The 25,088-nt window shown below is 38.2% G+C and overlaps 1 protein-coding gene across 3 annotated transcripts in view; it reads left to right on the top strand.

Annotated features, from left to right (window-relative positions):
* LOC109403171 (choline transporter-like 2) overlaps positions 1-25,088 on the top strand; it is a 78,574-nt gene that overhangs the window by 14,706 nt on the left and 38,780 nt on the right. Inside the window, exon 2 of one of the 3 annotated variants that reach the window (XM_029875532.2) lies at positions 20,314-20,388. In XM_029875532.2, coding sequence (XP_029731392.2) covers positions 20,355-20,388 — 34 coding nt within the window. In that variant the 5' untranslated portion in view covers positions 20,314-20,354. Of the gene's footprint in view, positions 1-20,233; positions 20,389-25,088 lie in introns of those variants that run through there. The other 2 variants (XM_029875533.2, XM_029875535.2) reach the window with 2 other exon arrangements.

The raw sequence follows: 25,088 nt of genomic DNA on the forward strand, positions 1-25,088 counted from the left end.
AGACATTCTTTCTCACATTTCTACCATGTGAAGCCGGCACGTAGAACCCACAACAAAGCAACCCAAGAAACGAGATGGTGTCGACTGTCCGTCCGGTCGGCTTACTTAGATGATATGATTGCGCACGCTGCGCTACTGGGCCATTACTTTCGGGACTCGGTGGGCCTGCACATGGTGGGAAAAAACGCCGACAAACTGAACCAAGCAACGACATCTCGTCCCACCATCATCATCATCAGTCAATCGAGTGCGAGATGTATTTTAGTAAACAATTTCTAATGTTACGTAAATCTATCGGGTCGTACTCAAGCATGAACCGATAGATATCGTATGTCACGGCTTCCGAAAACAGCGCGAGCTTACATCATCCGTCCGGCGTCGTTCTATAATCTTAAAACATATTGAACATGGTTTAAGTGGAAAACAACAACTAATGGCCGAGGCCGTTAGATGGCGACCGGCAGTAGCCAGCCATGACCTAGAGTACTTGAGAGTAGAAAAAACGCGAGATCCATGGAAATGTGGTGGCGCCCAATGAAGACGCACCTTCAAATAGGGAGCAATGTGTTTTCCACCGAGCGTCTTTTCACGTACCGTCGATCGAGGTAACACTGTTCGGCTTTTCTATTTTGACGAATAACTATGTTCTTTTCTATTTGACGGGCCCAGATGCAAAGCGGTGTAAGTGAACTTTTTGTCAAGATTGAGTAGAAAATACAAAAAATTCTTCAGACTTCAAGCTTTTCAGGACATTTTGGGATTATCTTTATCTTGTTTAGAAAAAAAAAATCCAATGAATCGGGAAAAAAATGGGTTCGTTTTAAAACTTTGTACATTTTGTATGGGATGAAAGATTGATGGAAATCATTGAGTGTAATTTTCTCGAAAGTGTCTTTTTGCCACATACACCCCTTTGCTTCTAACCCCCCCTAGGAAGGGCCCAGTATAGGATCCCATGCCCAAATGGACCCATCTATCTATTGTGGATTTACTGGCTACTTATATTCTACAGGTTACTTAAGTAGCCGTTACAAAGTAGCCGTTTTCATATAAAAATCAACTTGATTGCCAAAAATTGAATGTCGCTGAGTAGCTAGTGGCAACGAGGAATAGCGCATTCAATAAAAATGTTTAAAATCATTTTTAAATTACTCTTTTTATAAAACGGCTACTTTGGAGGCCATACTGAAGCGACCGGTAGAATACAATTAGCCGGTAAATCCACAATATATCTATGTATATAAAAATGAATTTCTGTCTTTCTGACACATATGCATCCGGAAATTATTGAACCGATCGGCGTGAAATATTGTATGTGGGTGCTGTTGGGGCCGGGGAAGGTTCTTAGCTCGGTGTGAGACCCCTCCTATATCTGGAACGGGGAGCTCCCGTTTGCCGGGACAGCTACTATATATATAAATATATATAAATAAAAATGGAATGGTGTTTGTATGTCACGAATAGGCTCGGGAACGGGTTAACGGATATACTTAATTCTTTCGCTGTAGCATTCGTGTAGGGCTCCAACGTGTTCGTGCGAAAAAAATTATTGGGAAAAGTTTCCGGAAAGACAAGAAAAAAAGGAAAATCTAAAATTACGTTTTGGGTAACATTCTTAGATGGAACTGGATGTCAAAAAACACAGTATGCAGGCAGTACGACGTTTGCCGGGACATCTAGTACAGGCGTACCTCGATAGTACGTACCCTCGATAGTACGTACATTTTGCCTCGATAGTACGTACACTAAAATTAAGTTAATTTTTAATCTACAAAAATGAGTTCGATTCATTAGTAGACGTATAGCAGAGACTCCGATACTATGAATTTGTGTTGTGCAGACTCCTATAACACGGATTTTCAGTAAACCATGGTTTCCCAAACTGTGGGTCGCGACCCCCCAGGGGAGTCGCCGGCCTTCACCCAGGGGGTCGCGAGGGTCAGTTGAATAATTTACTGCAACAGACAACAAATGAGGGAATTTCTATGGTGGGTCGCCGAAAGCACGTCAACTGGCAAAAGGAGGTCGCGCACCTAAAAAGTTTGGGAACCTATGCATTAAACAGCTTTAAAATGTAGCGAAATGAAAGGCATGGACGAATACGTTTGATGTAATGATTGCAGTATTCTTCGCTTTACAGAGATATTTTCTGCCAGTCATAATATCTGGCATCATCATTCTGGCGTTACATCCCCACTGGGGAGGACTGCTTCTCAGCTTAGTGGTCCATAAGCACTTGCACAGTTATTAACAAAACGCTTTCTTTACCAATAGAACGTTGTAATAAAATAAAAAGGCACATGATAGTTCTATTTTGTGTGGTAATAAAAAAAACTAAATTTCTCGGCGAAGATTGCTCTCCAAAACATGAATCAAACCCTTCAACTTACTTACCCAAAACCATTCAGTTCACTTATTTGTTATTTTTCTTTCGTTTTCCAACAATTAACTTTTTTGCGATAACGTATAAAATGTTTGACAGTTTTTCATGAGTTCAGAAATTTAAACTACTTTGAGAACCGTAGGGCACTGCAAGCCGCGGTTGCTAAGGAAAATGTTCTTAGTTTTTGACGTTTCGTGGCTTTGTTGTTTACGATTCGGACTCTCGCATCAAAAAAAATTCGCCAGCTTATCATGAGTGGTTGGGTTTAATTCAAAATGGGGGGTATGCGTACGTGTGCTGTTTTATAACTTGATGGTGGCTTGGTGGCTCACCTCATGGAGTTCCTTCTGGGATTCCACAAGAATTTTGTTCCAGAGCTCTCTTCTGGTATTCCGTAAGCTCTTAATGAAATTCTTCCGGAAGTTTATTTAGGATTCCTTCAGAAGTTCCCTCTGGGGTTTTCCCAGGAGTTTTTTTTCTGAGATTCCTTAAGAGGTTCCGCCTGAGATTCCGTCAAAAGCTCTTGCCAGGATTGTTCCAGGAAGTTCCCCGAGATTCTTCCAGAGATTCCTGGATTTCTGTAGAAATTAATTTCCAGATTCCTTCAGCATTACTTCTTTTAGGATTACCTTAGTAATTTTTCCTGAATCTCTTCCAGGTATTCCTTCCGTGATTTCTCCACAAACTTATTGTAGAATTCCTCTAGGAGGAAGCTATAACAAAGTTGCTTTCCCGAGTAGAGGAAAAAAGCTCAATAATAGCATATTTTGATACGGAGATCAAAAAGTGATATTTGTTTGTTTGCGATAAGAGGTAAAAGTACTGAAAAGAATATCTCAAATTTACTCCTGGAACATCGTCATCATAGCACATTTAGCTCTTGGTAAGATCTAACCAATAGCAGTGAGCTATTTGAATGATCTTCAAATATCAAGTTTTGCTATTGGTTAGATGGTTCAAGGACAAATTTTTCAAGAACAAACCTCTTATCTCAATCAAACCAATATCACATTTTGATCGCCAGTACTTGACCTCTACCCGGGTTTCCTGTGTTTATTCAAGAAAATCCTACAGAAACTACATGAGGAATTCCATAAACAAAATACTCCAAAAATTCATAATGAACTCCAGGAGGATTTCCATTACAAACATCTGAAAGAATTCCAGAAGGGTCTGCAGGAATTCCTGACGGAGCCCTTGGTAGAAACTAAAAAGAGTCCCTAGATGATTCCTGGAAAAAGTTCTCGAAGAAATCCCGGAATCAGTTTCTGAAAGAATTCACAGAAGAAGCTCGAAGAATCTCTTATGAAACTCCAGGAACAAATCCTTACGGATTGTTGCAAGGAGTTTTTGAAGGAATCTCGGTAAGAATTTCTGATACACCGAAAGAACTCCTCGAGAAATTCTGGGTGAAGTTGCTAGAATTTCCAGGAATACTATCTGGAAGCCCAAAAAAATAAATCCAGAGACATTCTAGAAGAAACTATTCGGAGAATCTCAGATGAAATCCTGGAGGATTCCGTGGACTTCTTGAGAAATTCTGGAAGAAATCACTAGAAGTCCGAACGTAAACTTTTTTTTTTAGTTTTTATTTTTGTGTATTTTAACTTAGATGCTAATTCTACACTCTCCGAACGTAAACAAAAAGGTCACAAAACATCAAAAACTTAGAAAAAAATTCTTTGGCAACCACGGCTTACATTGTCCTATAGGCTGTACCAATTCAATTGTTTCTGGGTGAACCCGAATTGTGGGATTCGGAGAAGGACATTTCGCTTTCTCGCTTGCTTTAGGGATTTCTTCAAGTTAAGTTTCTTTCAGTTCCGAAATTCATTTAGGTGTTGGTTCCGAGATTTCTCCAGAAATTCTTTCTGGGATTCCTTAGGGATTCTTCCAGGAGTTTCTTCTGCGGTTCCTAATGAGAGTCCAGGGTCTCTTTCAGAGATTTCTCCTGAGATTCCTGATGTAATACACAGAAAGAAAATATGAAATTTATCTCTAGCATAATTGATAATATCGCTGAAAAAGGTCTCATGTAATCATATTTCGCGCACAATATTGTGTAAACAATCATGCACATACAAGGAATGTCATAAATCATGCTATTTTACGCTGCATTTATGAAACTTTTATTCTTTCCCTCAGAGCTTTACGCCACATATTTAGCTTTACGCTATTTTATCTTATATTTACACGCTTTTTCTTGCACTCCGTCTGCGGCTTGCACAGCAGAGACAATGTGTGGCAGCCATATTTACTTGAAGATAAAGTTCTAGTTTGCGTCCCATCGACAGTTTTTAGTTTTAAATAAACACAATGTGGGCGTTTCGAAGTGATTTACCGTTTATTAGGCAAGCGGATAGCTGGATTTCATGCGGTAATCAAAAGATTGAGTGCCCTTCTCATGAAAAACTGAAGAAAATTGTGTTCGCTCATCCGAAGCAAAGCCTGTGGAGTATGTTCCTGATCATTCCAGCCATCGCATGATGAATTTCTGTGAATCGACGCGAGTCCAGCCAAATAGGAGAAAGTGCAGATTACCTACTGGATTGAATTTTCCTTGTGATTTAGCGGTGAATTGGTGACGTTATTAACAAAGTGTTAGAAAACAAAACTTTTTAGCTAGTACAGTGATATGATTACCGGTAGTTTGTGTGCGCTTTTCCTGTGATTTTTTTTACAAATATGACCAAACGCTGAAATAAATTACATATTTAATCGCATAAATTAAGTGTTTTCATTGATATTATGCTGAAATCCATACACCAAACAGCGGTTGAAAGATGATATAACTGGTTCCGGATCTCCATGATTGTGTATGCTATTTTGATGTATTCGCTCTAGAGCAGTCGTTCTGGGTTTCGCAACAACCAGCCTTAGTGAAACAAACATTAGCAGAAAATTACACGCCGGCTGATATTTCAACGACGACTAGTAAAATTACAAGCACACAAAATTTGAAACGTGTAAAGTTTATTTCGCGTTTAATTTTACGCTAATATTCGCATTCCCTTTATGTGCATTACTATTGGCATAAATTTACAAGGAAATTTTTATCTGTGTACTTTCGGGACTTCCAAGATTTCTTCAGGAATTTCTTCCTGAATACCTCCAGGAATTTCGTTCCGGTATTTCTCCATGAATTCATTCCAAGATTCCTCCAGAAATTCATTCCGAGATTCCTACAGAGATTCTTTCTAAGATTTATCAAATAATTTTTCCTTGAATTCCTCCAAGAATTCCGGGATTCCCATCTCGTAAAAAATTAAATTCTTGGACAAGGATGGGAACACTCACTTGCAAAGAGTTACACTCACTTGCTATTTTCTCAGCTCAGAAGCGCGCAATCAAAAAACGATGTATGGACAACTTTTGCCTTGTGATTTTGTCTAAAAGTTTGCCGTATAGAGTAGGGATCGCACACGCATACTGAAGTCGTGAGGGAGCTGCGAAGGCAACTCTCCACGAGGTGAATGTAAATTACACTCACCTCGTGGAGAGTCGCTTTCACAGCTTTGCCATGACTTTGGGATTCGTGTGCGACTCCTACTCTATTCGGCGATGTTTTAGACAAAACCACAAGGCAAAAGTCGTCCATACATCGTTTCTTGATTGCACGTTTCTGAGCTGAGAAAAAAGCAAGTGAGTGTAACTCTTTGCAAGTGAGTGTTCCCATCCCTGCTCTTGGAGGTGTCCTAGAAGGAGCAATGTTCAGAAGATTTTGAAAATATCACGGCAATAAATATTGCTGGAGAAAATACTTCTAGAATGTTTCTATAACAAGATATAACTGATCTAGATCGATTTAATTATATCTAGACCAGATGCCTCTACAAAGCAACCCCAGAGCACAAGAAGATTTTTACAATAAAGATAGGATCATGAACAGGCAAAATTACGTAATTAATAAACGGACCCTTAGGCCACATGTAATTTTTTGGCAATCCTGACGTTCTGGAAAAAAACATTCTTAGATTTGAAAATGAAATTTAAAATAAAAAATTGTGATTCGATAGTACGTACATTTCGATAGTACGTACACTAAACGAAGCGGTGGTGTACGTACTATCGAGGTATGTATCCTATAAAAACAAAATATCTCACCAGAAACGAATTCACCAGCTTCCACCTCAACGTACAATAGATCTTTCGCAACTAATTGCTGATCACATTTTATTCGCTACTTGCTCACAATTTACTTTTTGCATCGAACAACCCTCTCTCGCCACTTACCTACGACAAAGAAATAATATTAAAAATTGTCAAGTTTTATAAAGTTAAACTGTGAAATTTGTATTAAAGTAATAGCATTTTTTTTATTTTTTTAGCTTTTTCTCAAATTTCAAAAAGCAGCGTAATAACAAAATAAATGTCTCGTACTTAATGAATAAAATACACTTCAACATCTTCAAAATGCATTATTTTTGGAGCATGAAAATGCGTTCAATGTCATCTCACTTCACGGTACTACCACATCACCAGTCAGACCCAGATAGTTGTGGCGCACGCTAGCAAGCTAATAGATCGCCGACCGAAATGGGGGAAAATCGATTCCGAGAGTGTGGTCTTGAACTTCTCGCTTCTTTCGGGGACGGTCGCTGCCATGCGGGGCCCAATCTAGACCACCTCAATATATAGGTACCTACTCCTACTGTATGTTGTTGTTGGATCGATTTTTGCTTGCCCCGCGGCCGCTAATGTACCTAATCATCACCACCAGCAACATGCCGATGATGGGGATGCTGGCTTTTCGGAAATCGATGCTCCGGAGTGGAGGAGGTCATCATCACTGGTTTTGCTTACGCATTTTGGAAATCGAGAACCCATGCAGAGGAAATAGGAAGTTTTTGTGTCTGGAATTATCGGTTGATCACTTGTGATTTTGCGTCAAACGATCGCAAATGTGCTTTGCCAATACCAGAATTTTAGACGGACAGGGATGTAACAGTAGAAACAATTTATTTTAGAATGCATGCAAATTTTGTAACTTGAGTGAGGAACCAGCTTACAATTAAATTTACAATGTGCTCTAAAAGAAAATATTACAACTCTTGAAACAAAGAAATGTTTATTGAAATACTTACTACCTATAGGTATACTATTTACTTTTAGTCCTGGGCACCCACGGTGGTGCAGAGGGCTGAATTGAAAGATTTCCATCCTGGGCGATTGCCAGCCATCGCCTTGACCTGTAGCCAGGTCAAATTTCTGTCGACTTGCTTGATTTCGTTATTGAGGCTGCGCCGCCATGAGCCTCTGGGTCTGCCTCTGCTGCGATGCCCTGCTGGGTTCCAGTCTAACGCTTTTTTGCAGATTTCGTTTCCGCCCCTGCGTAGAGTGTGGCTGACCCACCTCCACTTTCGCTCCCGAATTTCTGTCGCTATCGGCTTTTGCTGACATCGACGATGGAGCTCCACGTTGGAGATCCAATTGTGAGGCCACCATGCACGAATTATATACCGCAGCAGGTATCTATTGTTGAAGACCTGCAGCAGCCGTTGCGTGTTCTCCATTGATACACACCAGGTTGATCTGGCGTAAAGCAGCACAGATTTCACGTTCGAGTTAAAAATTCGGACTTTGGTGCGTCGAGTGATCTGGTTATTTTTCCATACATTTCTTAAACACGCAAAAGCAGACTTCACCTTCTTGATCCGTGCACCTATGTCGATCTTGGTGCCGCCATCGGCCGCCATTTGGCTACCAAGATATTGGAAGCTTTCAACTTTCTCCACTGATTGCCCAGTAGCGATCGGCAAGATCATCGAGCTTGCTCTGCATATCAGAGCGCCGTTGGGCTAGGAGAGCAGCGTCATCAGCCAATTCGAAGTCATTTGGGTGATCCATGGTAATGGGCTGCCACAGCAATCCACGATTTGATTCACGGTCAATCGCACCAACCAGGATCTCGTCGATTACGATGAGGAACTGTAGCGGTGATCGGACAAAACAGTACGTTGAGCAGTACTCTGCACGAAAATGCTCTGTACTGTGCTTCAGGCCAGATGATTTTCTTCCGGCCGATTATTTTCTCAGGGACACCCTTGCGCCTAAGGGCTTCTCACATGTTTCCGCGATTGAGACGGTCGAAAGCTTTTTCATAATCAATGAAGACTAGGTGGAGAGACTCTTGGAATTCATTGATTTGCTCCATCATGATGCGGAGCGTGACAATATGGGCCACACAGGATCGTCCAGCACGAAATCCTGCTTGCTGCCGTCGGAGAGCTGCATCAATCTTCTCCTGTATTCGGTTTAGGATTACTTTGCCAAGGACTTTGCGAACGGTACACAGTAAATTCCCTGAGCAAATACCGAAAGATTTTTTTTTTGCCGAAAACACACATTTCTTGTATTATACGTACAAACCAGACTTGATACAATGTTCGTTTTACGTAAGTCAAAATTTGCGGGCTAATTTTTCCCGCGACGCAGTATATCATTATACTAAGAAATTGAGGGTGGATCGGTATTTCCTTTTACAAAAAAGCAAAACAACCGGAAAACCGATAAAACTGGCATCCCCTAGAAAAAAATCCTAGATACGCCAATGAATTCCAGTATAACATTTCCCAACAAATCTCCCAAGCATTTTTCCAAAAAAAATCTCCAAAACACTTAATCATCCGATTTCTAGTTCTCATTGAACTGATGTTCACTCTATTCGTTCTTCCAACTCCAAAAGTGGGCGCTGTTTTATTTTGTTTTAGTATTCGCTTATTGCGACTGACAACTCTAATATACCTACTATCAGAGTAGCACGCCCATTCGATCCTATATCGGTTGCCGATCAATTATGGGAAACCCCAACCACATCCATGGCTAATTGATCAACCTTTATTGAATCCATCCGCGCCAACACTGGTACTATGCGTGAGTCACTTCTTGCAGCCAGTGTTTCAAGTGGTTTTTCTATATTTGTTTGCGATTTGAATCCGTCAGAAGCAAAATCTTATTTGCTAATTTGTTTTATGGTTGTCCGGCGACTTCAGGCAGTTGAACAGCGCAGTGTGATACATCATTAGCACGGCAAAGCTTTTTCCCTTATCTATTAGAAGATCAAAAACCATTTGGGTTTAAGTATTGCATCTGCTGAACTGACCATACTTCTCGATCACTTATCCAGAGTTAGTTAGTTGGCAGCAAAACTGCCAGATATTTTCCCTTTTTTCGCCGAAACCTGTTATTTTATTATAATCAATTTTGCTCCCTCTTTCCCATATCATCTTAAAATCTGACATGGCTAGTGCCATCCTTGCCACTAAAAGAAAATTATCAACACTTGCGCACTGAGATTTCCTGTTAGTCCTGTATCCTGCACAGGCTTGGAAAGCGTCAATTTCAACACGATTCGTCACGTGATTTTTACAGAAATGCCTCTCTTAACCCTTCAGCGCGCGCGCCGTTGTAAAATGTACAACACTACCAAAAAACCTCGCTCGTCGTATACAGCGCGAGCGCGATGCAGTTTAGGCTGCTTGATGGCGCGCGTCCTGAAAGGTTAATGTCATTGGATCGGGAGACGATGATCAGAGTCTAACAATATTCGCTCATTTGTTGGTCATGACGGAGCGTGACAAGGTTGTTAACAGGGCAATTACCAGCACATTGATGGATTCTGTTATTGTTTAAATCCTTCAAATCATAAATACATTCCTCCTCTATCTATCTCTCCTCTATCTATCTATCCGATTCGCCGTAACTGTGTTGTTTTGGTTCTAGGCAAGCCACAGATGCAAGAATTTGCCCGGTATAATGCAAACAGAGATGATATCCCTTTTTTTAGTCCGACGAGCGTTAAAGAGTTCGGACAGCAAGCGTTTGCCCGGTCAATTACACACCTAGGTTGAAGCTTTTTAGGTTGAAGCTTAAAATCATGTCCCACCACCCAGGTAACTGGGTTTAGCGAGCTAGCATTATTTTTTATAGGATTAAGGGCCAATTTCTTCACCCGGGCTTAAATTTTAAACCAGGCTTAGCAAAATTTTAAGCCGGTCTTAACATTTTTTCGATTTCTTCATCTCGGCTTAACCACTAAACCCGGTTTAATAAAGCTACGGTTTACGTTAAGTGTGGCTTATCTTAAGCGGTGCTCTGAGGTGGCTTAGGAGCGCTAAGCCAGGCTTAAGCCGCAAATTGCGGAGTTTGGGTTTCTTCACCTGCTTCAAGGTAAATTTTTTGAAACAGCAGACAATATTTAAAAAAAAAAACATTATATAGTATGTATACTTATGAACGATACAATTGTAAAACGTCTGGATACGGATGGAGGCGATGATAAAGAAAATGATAATCTACAGCCGGTACGTCGTCAATATAAAATATTCAACACCGGTTTTTGGGACAATCAAGTTTTTTACATTAGATTGAAAGTCTTCAGGTCACAATAAACATATTTTTGTCTCTTATGGTCCAAGACATATTATTTTTTTATCAAACAAACTTAGGATGACACTCAAAAAAATCTTCTAATAACTTTTTATACACTGATTTCTTAGAAAAACTTAGTTCAAAGCACGTTTAGCCCATCGAATATTCAACATTTTGACTTATAATTCTAAATATTAAAAGTATTATTCGTGGTGTACTTTTAAACCTGACTTATTTTGAATACCTAATAGGGTGACGTGGGATATTATCGGCAGGTTTGTTCTCTTCGTCGTAGGGGGTGCACTATGGGCCAGAAATCAAAATTCCGCGACAAAAGTCAAAAAAGTTGTTTTTCTAAGATCAATCAATTTTCATATTTGTATGATTGTTTGGGCTATGTTTGATTATATTCCGACGGATTTTTTCGATTTGTAACAAAATTGTATCGTTTTTTGTATGGAGAAACTTCTTATGAGTGAAAATTCTCGATTTTAACCAATATTAAGAAAAATGTGATTTGTGATGAAAAATGTGATTAAAAAATATAACGCATACATTTCCTAAAAGTTAATTTAGTATATTTTGCATATTTGATGCACAAATTGCGATGCTTTTAAGTTTAAAAATAAATTTTACAATATTTACCCAAATTTTACGGTTTATTTGCCAATGTGTTCAAAAAGTAGGAGTATTCGACCGTATTCGACATGCAACCGGTCTAGGATGCTAGTTTAGACCCTTCTTTTTCGAATGCTACCGGACTTTTTTGCGGGAATTTGCGGGAAGCCAAGTTAGTGTGGTTTTAGTGCTTGCTTAAATATTACAATATTTCACGCTGTGCTTCAATAATCATCAACTCTTGCCATTACGACGCTATGACTTGCGAAGCAATATACAAAGCAACAAAAAACTTTCGTTCTGAAAGGTTTTGTTTTAAATATAAATGTGATTATAAGCTTATAAATCAAGACCACAGACTTACTCAATGTGCAATGCTTCTGTATATCAACCCGTGTTATCAATTAGAATTTTAAATAAACTCAACGTACATACATATGTACAGATGGATACATTATTAGTGAAATTAGGAACAAATCCACAGCTCAAGTGAGATTTCAAATGACGACGCTTATATGCTACACAAGTGCTTAACCGACAAAGCTACCGAGCCTATCAATGACACGGCATTTTAAATATTATAAGGAAAATCAAATCTTTTCCCTAATCGCAAATATATCCATCCCACTTGTACATATGATCGAAGAGCGAACACAATTTATTGTTCAAATATCGACTCCAAGTCATTTGGCAGAGTGTCATTTGGCTGATTGCCGCTTGGCCGAACGTCATTTGGCCAAACCTCATTTGACTAAATGCCGTTTGGCTGAAGAAGAAACGTTCATGCCACTGTCCACCGCGTCAGTATAACTCAAAATAATCCCCTTTGATTAAAAGGAGGAATAATCTCTGATAAAATATTGACAGTTTTAACGCCAACTTATCCCTGAATCGTAAAATAAGAAAGAATAGTCGATGATTGGAGGAAGGAAGAAGGAAAAATTAATGATGATCAAATTGGCAGCTAGAATGTGAAAAGAGGTCTCTGAATTATTTTGAACATAATTCGGCCAACTGGCATTCTGCCAAATGCCGGACATCTGAAACACCCGAACAGCGAGTTTTTTCACCACAAACTATACATACATGACATCTATACATAAATTGAGACTATTAAAAATCATAATTGATCACACGAATTGATGCATCGAAACTTTGCACTTTGAGTAAGTGTGTGATATTGATTTAAACGTCTACAATCACAGTCTTACCTGAAACGAAACCTTCCAGAATAATAGTAGTGTGTTGCTATGTGTATTGTTTCGCAAGCTATAAAGAGATTGCGTCGTAATGGCAAAAGTCTATCTAAGAGTGGATGGATATTAAAGCACAGCGTAAAACATTGTAAAATTAACGCATGCGCTTAAATCATTCTATTTTGGTTTCCCGCAAATTTCCGAAAAAAGTCCGGTAACATCCAAAAAAGAAGAGTCTCAACTAGCTTCCTAGATCGGTTGCATGTCGAATACGGTCGAACACTTCTACTTTTTGAACAAATTGGCGAATAAACTGTACAATTTGAGTAAACATTGTAAAATTGTAATTTAGACTTAAAGAGAATTTTCGCTTATAAGAAGTTTCTCCATACAAAAAACGATACAATTTTGTTACAAATATAAAAAAAATCAGTCGTATACAATCAAACATAGCCCAAACAATCATACATATATGAAAATTGATTGATATTTAAAAAAAAACATCTTTTTTGAATTTTGTCGCGAAATTTTGATTTCTGGCCCATAGTGGGGTGTTTGTCGGCCAAAATGCCTGAAACATGGGCATATCATGCAGCTCACTTTGTAAGGATTTGAGGCCAACATTGAGTTCAATAAGTTTCAAAAAACCTCCCATGTCGAAGAGAACAAAACTGCTGAAAATACGTAAGTTCCCATATCTAAAAAAGACGCACGTGGATTTTAAATATCTTTTTGTAAATCAGCACTATGAAATTTGATTTATACTTGCCGGATCACAACGGACTAGCTTTTCGTACTATACCAAACAATTGCAATATGATTCATAATGCAACTGATTTCGGTTGTACATATTATGAATCATAATGCAATTGTTTGATCCACAACCATCATGGTATTAATGTATTTTATACTAAAATCCTAAATCTTTTGTATGGGCCGTAACGCACGATCATATTTTCCTTTCCTTAAGAGCGTTACGTATTTTGTGAACGGCACATAAGCATTTTTAAAATAATAGTTATTTATGTAACGAGTTGCAAAATGATGATTTTTACAGCACGAGTTGTACATTTATCCAACAAGGCTTGCCGAGTTGGATAAATACGACGAGTGCTGTAAAAATCGAGTTTTGCAACGAGTTGCATACAACATTTTTTGCAACGAAAGAAAAAAAAACATTAGAATATGATCATCACGAATGTTGTTGTTTTTTGGATAACCAACCGAAATGGTATGTTAGACATACGTAATGCCTGAAGTTCATAGGCACAATATGTGTTGAAATAGAATATGATCATTTCGACACTGATTTTTTATTTGGGCCTAACTGACATTTTCGAATTCTCTTCATCGATCCTCTCTTTGTGTTATCACAGAATGTGTATTGCGTTTTCCAAAGATTTTTTGGTTGAAATGCGAAGAAGACGACTACATGTTGCTATAGGTGAATCCAACGGAAGCTAACGATCCCTCCGCATCTGGTAGCAGGAATGAGAACCCTATGAAAAACGTGACTCCTCCAAAATTTCACATGGCGCAGCATAGGCAAAGTGCACTTTTTTCACTTTTTCATATCGAATTCCGCATCGTAGAGAAACAAACGATCACTTTTTGGATAGAAAATTTAATTCTCTTTCAGGTGCGCTACGAACAATTTATGTGATTAATTTGAGGAGCTCTTGCTATGCCTCCGGCGGGCGATCTTCCGGATTTTTTGTTAGCTGGGCAATCCGGTGTCTGTCGGCATGGGCATCGAGAATGATGATATTAGAAGCCATTGCAAATGGAAAATAGTAACTTCTAGAGTGAGTAAAATTTGACGACAAAAAATTGACTTTTTTATGTAAACAAACGGGCCCATATAGCCGAGGCGGTAAACGCACGGGTATTCAGCATGACCATGCTGAGGAAGACGGGTTCGATTCCCGGTCGGTCCAGGATCTTTTCGTAAAGGAAATTTCCTTGACTTCCTTGGGCATAGAGTATCTTCGTGCCTGCCACACGATATACGCATGCAAAATGGTCATTGGCAGAGGAAGCTCTCAGTTAATAACTGTGGAAGTGCTCATAGAACACTAAGCTGAGAAGCAGGCTTTGTCCCAATGAGGACGTTACGCCAAGAAGAGAGAGAGAGAGATGTAAACAAACGATTTTCCCCTTATCTCACCAAGCGCCTCTTCAATTGGGGGTCATTCGGATTAGCCTATAGAAACAAAAAGAATAATGATTTTGTTTGTTTTGATCAAGTTATTAGCGAAAGCGAGAGTCGACGAAGAGAAATCGATCAAGTCAGTTAGGCCCTTATGAAAAATCATTGTCGATTTTCATTAATATCATCGTGCTTCGCGGTGGTTGAATGGTAACGGCCACGTGCTCTGTCGTGCTAGGCACAAAATTTGGATCAAGCATGCCGTGCTATAACTGTCACAGTTTTTCAAGCGCTAGCCGTGGAAACTGAGGTCAAACTAAGGTTGTCAATCAAACAATCGCATTATGATTCATAATGCAACCGAAATGAGTTGCATTATGAACCATAATGTAATTGTTTGGTATCGTACGGAAAAGTAGGCCGTTTCCTTACCGAAATGGCAGATCTATATATATAAAAATGGATTTCTGTCTGTCTGTCTGTCTGTCTGTCTGTCTGTCTGTCTGACCGTTATGGATTCAAAAACTACTGGACCGATCGGTGTGAAATTTTGTATGTGGGTATTTTAGGTACCGGGGAAGGTTCTTAGCTTGGTACGGGATCTCTCCGGTCTCTGAAACGGGGGGCTCCCATATAGATGACTTTGCGGGAGACGTCCCTATAGAGCTGCATGTCAGAAAACACAGTAGGCAGGCAGTACGACGTTTGCCGGGACAGCTAGTATAAAATAAAACATTAAAGTGCCGAGTTGCAAAAAGTATTTTTTGCAATTTCTCATCGTAATAGGCTGTTTTACCTCACGCAAATATGACAGGAAAATGCCTACTTTCCCACATCAAATAAACAGTGCTGTAATGGTTCATTACAGCACTGATTTGCGTTGCGTAATGAACCATTACAGCACTGTTTTCAGTTTGGATCAACTTCTTTATGATTTCTGGACGCGAGTTTGAAAAATTGTGACAACTACACAGTAAAACCTGCTATGATCAGATTTTCTCGATGCAGAACTCGATTTTTACAGCACTCGTCGTAATTATCCAACTCGGCAAGCCTCGTTGGATAAATGTACGACTCGTGCTGTAAAAATCTTCATTCTGCACCTTGTTGCGTAAACTACTATAAAAACACCAACGAATGGAATAAAAGTGGAATAAACTGTTTCTATTGAGGGATTCCAGTTTCTAGTTGAACTTGAACATTGCTGTGACTTTCATACACAGTTCAAAATTTTAAACATAATCGAAAAATGGTCTGGACGCTGGAGTATCTCACGACCAACACATTTTCAAAAACTCACTATCGAAATGCAACTCTAACAGGGCGATAATGGAGATTATTTATTCGAAGGCGATTCTGGATATCAAAGCATAAAATCAACATTGCAACGCCTTTGCTGCAATGTGGCACTGGTGGCACTCCAATTTTGTACAATGAAAGGCAAATTTGAACACCAAAGGTTGTAGAACGATCATATGGAGTAGGTACTAAATCGAAGATCTTCGATACTAGCGTTGGGTAAAATATCAACACTATAGGTAGTTCATCGTTGTTAATATCCTTCTGCATCCGAAAAATTTACCGATTCCGCTTTTCCTATTAAAACATGTACACTTAGGAACGATGCAATTGTAAAACGTTTGGATACGGATGAAGGCGATGATAAAGAAAATGATTATCTACAGCCGGCGCGTCGTCAATATAAAATATTGGACATCGATTTTTGGAACATTCAAGTTTTTATATTAAATTAAAAGTCTTCAAAAAGGCACCGTGTTGAAGGTTTTGGAAATTTTTTATCTTGATTTGGAAGTCGAAAGTACATTAGCATTGAAATTTCTATTTATTTCGTCCGGTCCTTCCATAATTTCAGGTCACAATAAACATATTTTTGCCTCTTATGATTCAAAAGATATTATTTTTTTAACAAACAAACTTAGGATGACAATCAAAAAAAAATCTTCTAATAACTTGTTATATACTGATTTCTTACAAATACTTAGTTCAAAGCACGTTAAGCCCATCGAATATTCAACATTTTGACTCATTATATATATAAAAAGTATTATTCGTGTTGTACTTCTAAAACTTACTTTGAATAACCAATAGGGTGACGTTGGATATTTTCGGCAGGTTTGTTCTCTTCATCGTGTGGTTTTTTGTCGGTCAAATACCTGAAACATGGGCATGGCCATATCATTCAGCTTATTTTGGATGGATTTGAGGCCAGCTTTGAGTTCAATAGGTTTCACCCAAGCAACACACATGTTATAATAGAGTTACGACAGCGCAAGTTTTGGTTGTATAGAAGTTTATTTTACGTAATTCTAGCATTGTGTTGAAATAACGTAAAATAAACTTCTATACAACCAAAACTTTCGCTGTCGTAACTTTTATATAACATGTGTGTTACTTGGGCATTAAACCTCCCATGACGAGAACAAAACTGTCAAAAATTCCCCTATCTAAAAATGACGCAAGTGGATTTTAAATATCCTTTTGCAACTCAGCACTATGAAATTTGATTTATATCACAACGGACTAGTTTTTGGTACTATACATTTGCAATTCAATGATTCATGCAACTGATTTCGGCTGTAGCTTGCTTGATCAAAATTTAGTGTCTAGTCTAGCATGATGAACATGACCGTTCCCACCGGACCACCGCAAAGCACGATGGTACTGATGGAGATGATCATATTCTAGTGATTCGTTTTTCATTACAAAAATGTTTTGCAACTCGTTGCAATACTCGATCTTTTGATCCCATTTTTGCATGATTAATATTAATTACCTTTTTCGAAGATATTCGATGACATTTAATCTAGATAGGACGAAATTATATTTTCTGCAATGTGGCACTCCAACTTTGTACAATGAAAGGCAAATTCGCACATTAAATGTTGTGGAACGATCATGTGGAGTAGGTACTAAATCGAAGATCTTCGATACTAGCGTTGGGTAAAATATCAACAGTCTAGGTAGTTCATCATTGTTAATTTCCTTCTGCATCCGAAAACATTGTCGAGCGATTCTGCTTTTTCTGCTAAAATTTTTGTTGTTGTTACTCCATACTACATATAACGGGCATTTCAAAATATCGGCGGCTTAAAATGACGTTTCCATTGGAAAGTCACTGGAATGATATGGGAAATTTCGTTAAGCTCGGCTTAGTGTAAGCCATCGCCTTCATTTGCTAAGCCGGTGTGAAGAAATGCATACACTACCCGTCATAAGTACGGACTCACAAAAAGTATTGCAACAATATTGCATCACCCTGACTCACCTCGATATCTCTAAAACCAGAACACCTACAAAAATGCCGCCTTCGGAAAAGTTGTTGCTTTTGGTCTTCTGAATAACTTTCCTGAAGACAGCATCATTGTAAGTCCTCAGGTTTTGGAGATATCGAGGTGAGTCAGGGTGATGCAATATTGTTGCAATACTTTTTGTGAGTCCGTACTTATGACGGGTAGTGTATATTTAAACCTGGCTTAAGAATTTGGCTTAACTTAAAGTGTGGTTTAAGATAAACCAGGCTTACGGCGTTAAGCCGGATAGGTGAAGAAATCGGCCCTAACATGTATAGTGAGATAAGATAATATTTATGGTGCAGTTTTATTATTCTATGGAGCAATTTTAATTTTTTATGGAGCAAACCCGATATATCTATGGAGCACCAATGTATAAACTATGGGTACATTCTTGATTGTTCATGGAACATTCTTATGAGTTTATGGAGCACCATGTCATTATTTATTGGTGCAATCTGTCAACTTCAGTCAGAAAATTTGTTGGTTTACCGATACAGTTTCAGCTGTTTAATGGTACATTCCTGTCTATCTATGAAGAATTATATTTATTTTATTGGTACATGGCTTCTTTTTCTATGGAGCACTTTTATATTGTTTATGGTGCATTTTAAATATTTTATGGGTGCATTCAACCGGCTGCCATTAAATACAACGACTAGCCTAAATTTGCTTGGACCACGGAAAATTTTAATTTCAAAATAATATGGAAGTTTTCGTCAAGACGCTTGATTATTGCGAAATGACATGACGAAGAGCGCGAGTGCTCGTTTCATTTTGTGACGATGAAAAGGCCTACTTGTTCATCGTCATGGGATGGTCACGACCAATAACAGGACTGATCCTGCATCTCATTGATTTCTTGTGTAAGCTGATGTGGCAGTACTGGAGTAGTTATGGGTCAGCCAGTAAAGCTCTAGCTCAAAAAGATATTAAACGTCAACAAATAAAGCATGATTGACAGAGTTTATTTCCCAGTGTAAAGTGTATTAAGTCACAGTATCTTTTTGCTGTGAACTTTGAGTGGCTACGCAGTCTTTATTCTTGAAACAAGTTTATTATTTACCCAACGTTTCGGTATTTAGTTAAGATATACTTAATCAACAAAATCAATTCCAGTTCCCCCTGACGAAGGCACCATCCCTAAGTGCCGAAACGTTGGGTAAATAATGACCCGTTTCAAGAATAAAGACTGCGTAGCCACTCAAAGTTCACAGTTAAGAGTTTCAGTCGATCCACACAAGTAGAATCTTTCTGTATGTTTGTGTCTTGATTTCGATGTTTGAACCTTTTTAATGAATGCTCAATGTTTACAACTCTAATACAAATGAACATACAGACATGCAAGTAAATCACAACTGTTTCTTTCCAGACCTAAAAAAAACACTGCATTTGCTCATTCAAGTATCTCCTTATCGTATTGGCAGCTGTCACTACGAGCATGGTGATAGTCGCAATATTGTCGTTGAACGCCAAACAAACTCAAAAACAAATCATAGCTCAACAGCTCAATTGCTGTGCATTAGGTACGATACCAACTAAAGACAAGGTCTCTCTCACAGTCCACCTTGCTTCGTTTCCCTTGGCCATAGATATGCTTCCTATGCCTAGTAGGTATGGGAACGTGGGGTAAACTTGCTCAGCACATCATAGATATTCATGCAACGAGTTGCAGTTTTTCAGCACGAGTCGTACATACATCTATCCAGGGTTGCCGAGGACTCTGATTTTCTGTGATGACTAGGAAATTTTGTGGCTGCGTTGCTTGCTCGTAAATCTTTTTTTGATGTGCCTTCAAGAAAGACAACTGGAATCTCGTAGTTGTTGAAGCCCGTTCTTTCAATTTCGCAAAACTTTTCACGGGCTTTTCAAACCATAGCATGAATAACGTGAAAGGGGGGAAATACAGTGCACAGATTTAGAAGAAGGTATAAGTTCCAAAAGCAGTAACACCCTTTTGTAATACTGGTGCCGAACTATTGTTTGGCTTCTATTAGTACATAACGTATGAAAATTTTATCGCTGTTCATCATATGACATATCAAACTGGCAAATTGACCCACATTCCCCTGCACTCTGAATCATCAACTGCCTGCCCCCATCCAGATAGCGTAAGCAATTGTAGCAACCGTGGTTATCTTGTCATGGCACGGTGGCAGCACTTGAACCGCCAACTGGTGTGGTCGAACTTAGTAGTGCTTCAATTCGCGATCGTGAAAGTTCTCCCACTCGGAAGTACAAGCCATTGATAGTTTTTCGTTTTGTTTTGCGTTTCTTCTATTTTAGACCCAGGTGGCAACAGCTCTATGCCGCAGAAGAAGTAGACTATGGCCAGGCATGACGGCGGTGGTGATGGCTATGGTAAGTACGTTGTATAATATGAATATGGAATATTTTTTAGTAATATTATATTTGAACTCCATGTAAGTATGCAAATTTTACACTTTCTTAAACCAACTTGGATAAGTAAGTCAAATTATGTATCATCAAAATCGGTCAAAATTATCATCTTTGTACAGCATTCCAACTGCTTGTTCAGAAAGTTTTAAAACGTGACTCCGTATAATATTGTTCGTCTTGTAACGTTGCTGGCGGAAATTTACACGATGGTAATGTAATTTTGCATTATATCTCATGTAAAAGTGCACTAACTCTAGCATTCCCTTTATCTGCATGATTTCTCGCTGAATTTTAATTACATATTTTTTTCTGTGAGATGCCCGGTACGGTCCAAGATGTTTTTGTTTATTTTTTAGTTTTTCAGTATCCTGGGAAAATAGTATCTACGTATTTTCCACACGATAAACAAATGCAGCAATTGCGAATTGGCAATGAAATTTCTCGGTGAGGTATGTGGATGTGGCCTTAGAATACCAAGCTGAGAAGCACGATTTTACACCGGTAAAAAAATAAAATATAAAACCCGTAAAATTTTTTGTTAATAGGGTAAAAGCTCCCTTAGTGGAGGTAGTACCAATAGTGGTGGTAGTGGCAATTTAGCACTATTTTGACCAAAAAGCTTGCAAATGGCATTTTTAATAGATGCATCGTACCTAATAAATTACATTAATTCAGTTTTGTGTTCAGGATTTGGCGGAAAACCTATTTTAAATAATTATTTTCCTTAACTTTTTTGCTCCTTTGTACCTATAGTGGCGGTAGTGTTCCTATAGTGGTGGGTCCCATAAGAATTCAATGGGATGCGCCACTATAGGAACCAATGTTAAATTTTACCTCCATAATAGGAACCGTGTACCTATAGTTGGTGCAAGTGATTTATTAGCAAAAACTGAAATAAACAATGGTTTTTACATTTTTCTTAGCAAATTTAAATAAAAAACTATCGATTAACGTTTTCAGACTTTTTGTTTTGTGGTTTTATCAATTTTATTCAATTATTTCAGTACAATGAGCTACTAATAGCACCACTATTGGTACATTTACCCTACCATTCTCCTCCATATTAGTTTCAATGGGAACGCCTATTCATTGTTATAAGCATTTCAAAAGTATTCAAGTGAAGAGCTTTCTTTGTCATCCTGTACAAGTACAAGCACAATGAGTCGTGTTTGGATCGCTGGTCTACAGCCATTACCACTTAACAAACTGGAAACGCTGACTGGAGACAGTAGTGTTGTATAGTAAGATCTTTGTATTAATTAATTGGTATTTTTAATCTTTCCTATGACTGGATAAAAACAAAAGTAAACCTGTTTAAAATTCCGAAATTCTGGGATTCACAAAGGTAATCTTGGCTCGGTTCACCTGACACCACTCGACGTAACTTAAGCCTTTATGATATGCAATGTTTGTCATGAGTAATTATAAACTTCTAACGCCGTCTTCTCCCTGTCATCGGGAACATTTTTTTTTTCTTATCATCGGCATACTTGGGAAGCCCATTCACATACGGTTGTGTTTAGTTATCATTGAGATTGTTTACTTTCACCGGAGAATTGCTATCTTCCGATTGTTTGCTTGATCTCGGAACTTTGTGGTGATGTACAAAGAAAGCTTCCATGGTTTAAAAAATATCATTGTGAATCACACTGAAACTCTGTTTCTGCCGGCTTAACATCTCATCTAGAATAGCACAATGTAAAGAACTTAGTCAGGTTCTATAAATACTTTCACGTACAGGGTGCGGCAGGAAAAAATTCGAAATCTTTAGAGAGCTCTCACAGGTTAAATTTTGTATGACCATTTTTTTCCATGACAGTATATCAGTCAATGTATACTTTTGATTATTAACTTTTGATTATGTAAGCCGTAAAAGTGTCTAAAAACTGCGCATCTAATGGTCAAAAAACAAAATGGCTAATATACTAAAAATAACTATAATTTGATGAAAATCCATGCCATGTAGGAAATAGTACATACATTTGATGATATTACAAAGAAAACTAAGGTATTTATATTATCAGATGTGAAATTTGGTAACCTGTTTACTTTTTTGTGGTTTGATAATACTGATTGTTTTCAGCTTAAGGTGCTGTCTTGTGAAAAAAAAAACTTTGAATAAATTTTCAGAAAAGTAGCCTGTTATAGATCTTGGAACGTTAGAACATAGATTGGTTAACCTCAAATAAACGAAAATGAGGTTTGAAGTTGAAAAACACTGTCGCATTACGAGATGAACCAGCCGAAGGTGGAAAACCTCAATGATAAAGAAAAAAATAATAATAAAACCTCTTTTTCCTGCCGCATACTCTATATGGCCAAGAATTGGTGTGTATAAAACAGATGACTCCTTTCCAGAGCTTCCGATTGCTCATGTGTTCATAAATGTGACAGCGAGCCTCTCACCAAATTGTCTCCTAGCTCTTCAAAATCGCAGCATGCTGCGCTGCTAAGAGGCTTACGAAAATCTGGTGGGTGCTTCATTACACCAACAAAGCTAGTCATGAAAATGTTTGACAATTCTTAGGTCATTTTGACAGACCACACACGCTGCCCATAATCGAATAGTTGACGTAAGCGCCACTGTAGTTTTCAGCATTCTTTTGAAATTTTAACAATGATTAATGAATAGTTTATGATTTTTCACGTTGATATCTAGCTAGTGATTAGATCTTGTGCTCTATTGAATAAAACTGGTCACAATTATGCACATTTGATAGATATCAGCTTGTGAGTGCTGACATTGTCAATGGTGGTTACGTCAACTATGCGATTATGGGCAGCACGCACGAAAATGACGGATCACATATTCTACTTTATTGATCTTGTTGCCGTCCTTTTCATGCTCATGTTACATCTGTCAAAATGACCTGGGAATTGTTAGTCATTTTGAGGTTAGGTTCGTTGATGTAATAAAGAATAGCTTCCGGGGAGCTCGTCTCGTGCGCTGCGTGAGCTGTTGGTGTCTAAGGTGAAAAACAATTTCTTGCTAACGAAGAACCTCAACAACTTTTTTCCATACACAATACAAGTGTCTGGTTGGTCTATGCGATACGACTAGGGACTCTCAATGCAAAGGTTAAGGTTTCAATTCTCGTTCGTTTAGGAAGTTTTTGTCGTGAAATTTTCTAATATATTCAGCGCATGAGACGAAGCTCATGATACCTACACAACTTGAGAAAAATGAGACGCATAATTTTCAGTCTCTAAATGTACAGTGCTCCTGGGAGCTCGCTTGCAATGTGGCTCACGTACATGGGACTACAGCACGTATACATCAACTCTGCTCCTTTCAGTTATTATCAGAAAGTACACATTTGTTAAGACATTTATCTGCCTCTTAAATAAAACAAAAGAGATGCATCAACGTTTGAGAGTAATGAAATGAGCTTGTAAAAAAGTTAAGAGGAGAAACGTCAACAATTAGAACAGTAAATTAGCTGTCATCTCTATAGTTCTGATTGAACAATAGTTATTTATGTAACGAGTTGCAAAAAGTTGATTATTTCAGTACGAGTCGTCCATTTATACAACGAGGCTTGCCGAGTTGGATAAATACGAAGGTACTGAAAAAATCGAGTTTTGCAACGAGTTCCATACAAAATTTTATGCAATTTTTTTTTAATAATGTAACCCATTTGAGTTGCATAATATTCATAATGCAACTCAGATGAGTTGCATTATGAACATTATGGAACTATTTTTCGTTATGCAACTCATTTCAGTTGCATAATGAGCCAGTACGGAAAAATGGCCATTCTGATACCAAAATGAGTTATATAAAACTAGCTGACCCCGGCAAACTTTGTTTTGCCTACTGCGTTTTTTTGACGTTTCAAGTCTTTAGCCAAGTCCAAGTCCCCGTTCAAAATGTATGAAAAATAGATTTTCAAAAACTCTCGATTTGTCCATGTTTTATGGCTCATAAACCTTCCTTGGGTGAAAACTAACAGAATAAAACTAAGATGACCCAAATCGGACCCACTGTTCGCAAGTTATGCGCGGTCCCACGTATGCCACTACATCTTTATATATATAGATATATATTATGATACTGAATTGCATAAAAGACTTAGTAAATCAACCAGAATTCGTCACTTTGATTCACTCTAGACCATTGGCGTATCTAGTTAGTAAGGAAATACCGATCCGTCCTCAATTTGTTTGTAAAATGATGTTGGATAGTACAGTTTTTGGAAAATTCTAAACGTTGTATTGATTAAACACTTTCACTGCCATGCGGCATAAATCACTTACACCCAGCTACATGCCTCAAATAATGTGAACAATATTTTTGAACTCTTAAAGACAATAACACCGTCTTCAGGCAGAGGCTGATCAAACTGAACATTACTAACACTAGACAGCGGACAATACAAATAACACCCTGCGTCCCAGTGGAGAATTTTTCGTGCGACGAAAAGTTTTTGGCAATTACTCAAGGAATTTTCTGAGAAATTTGTTAGGCAATTTAGATTCCTTTCGGAAATTCCTCAGTAGTTCCTTTGAAGTTAGGAAATTTCTTCAGCAATTCGGAAACTTCTTTGTGAATTTCTTGGGTAATACGTTTGGAAACTCTTTCAGAAAACTCTTTTGAAAATGTCGTCGAAAATAACCTTTGAAAACTTTTTTGGCAATTCCTTTAGGAGCTATTTGGCCAT

This window comes from Aedes albopictus, chromosome 3 (genome assembly GCF_035046485.1).
Source record: "Aedes albopictus strain Foshan chromosome 3, AalbF5, whole genome shotgun sequence".
In the NCBI taxonomy this organism is placed as follows: Eukaryota; Metazoa; Arthropoda; class Insecta; order Diptera; family Culicidae; genus Aedes; species Aedes albopictus.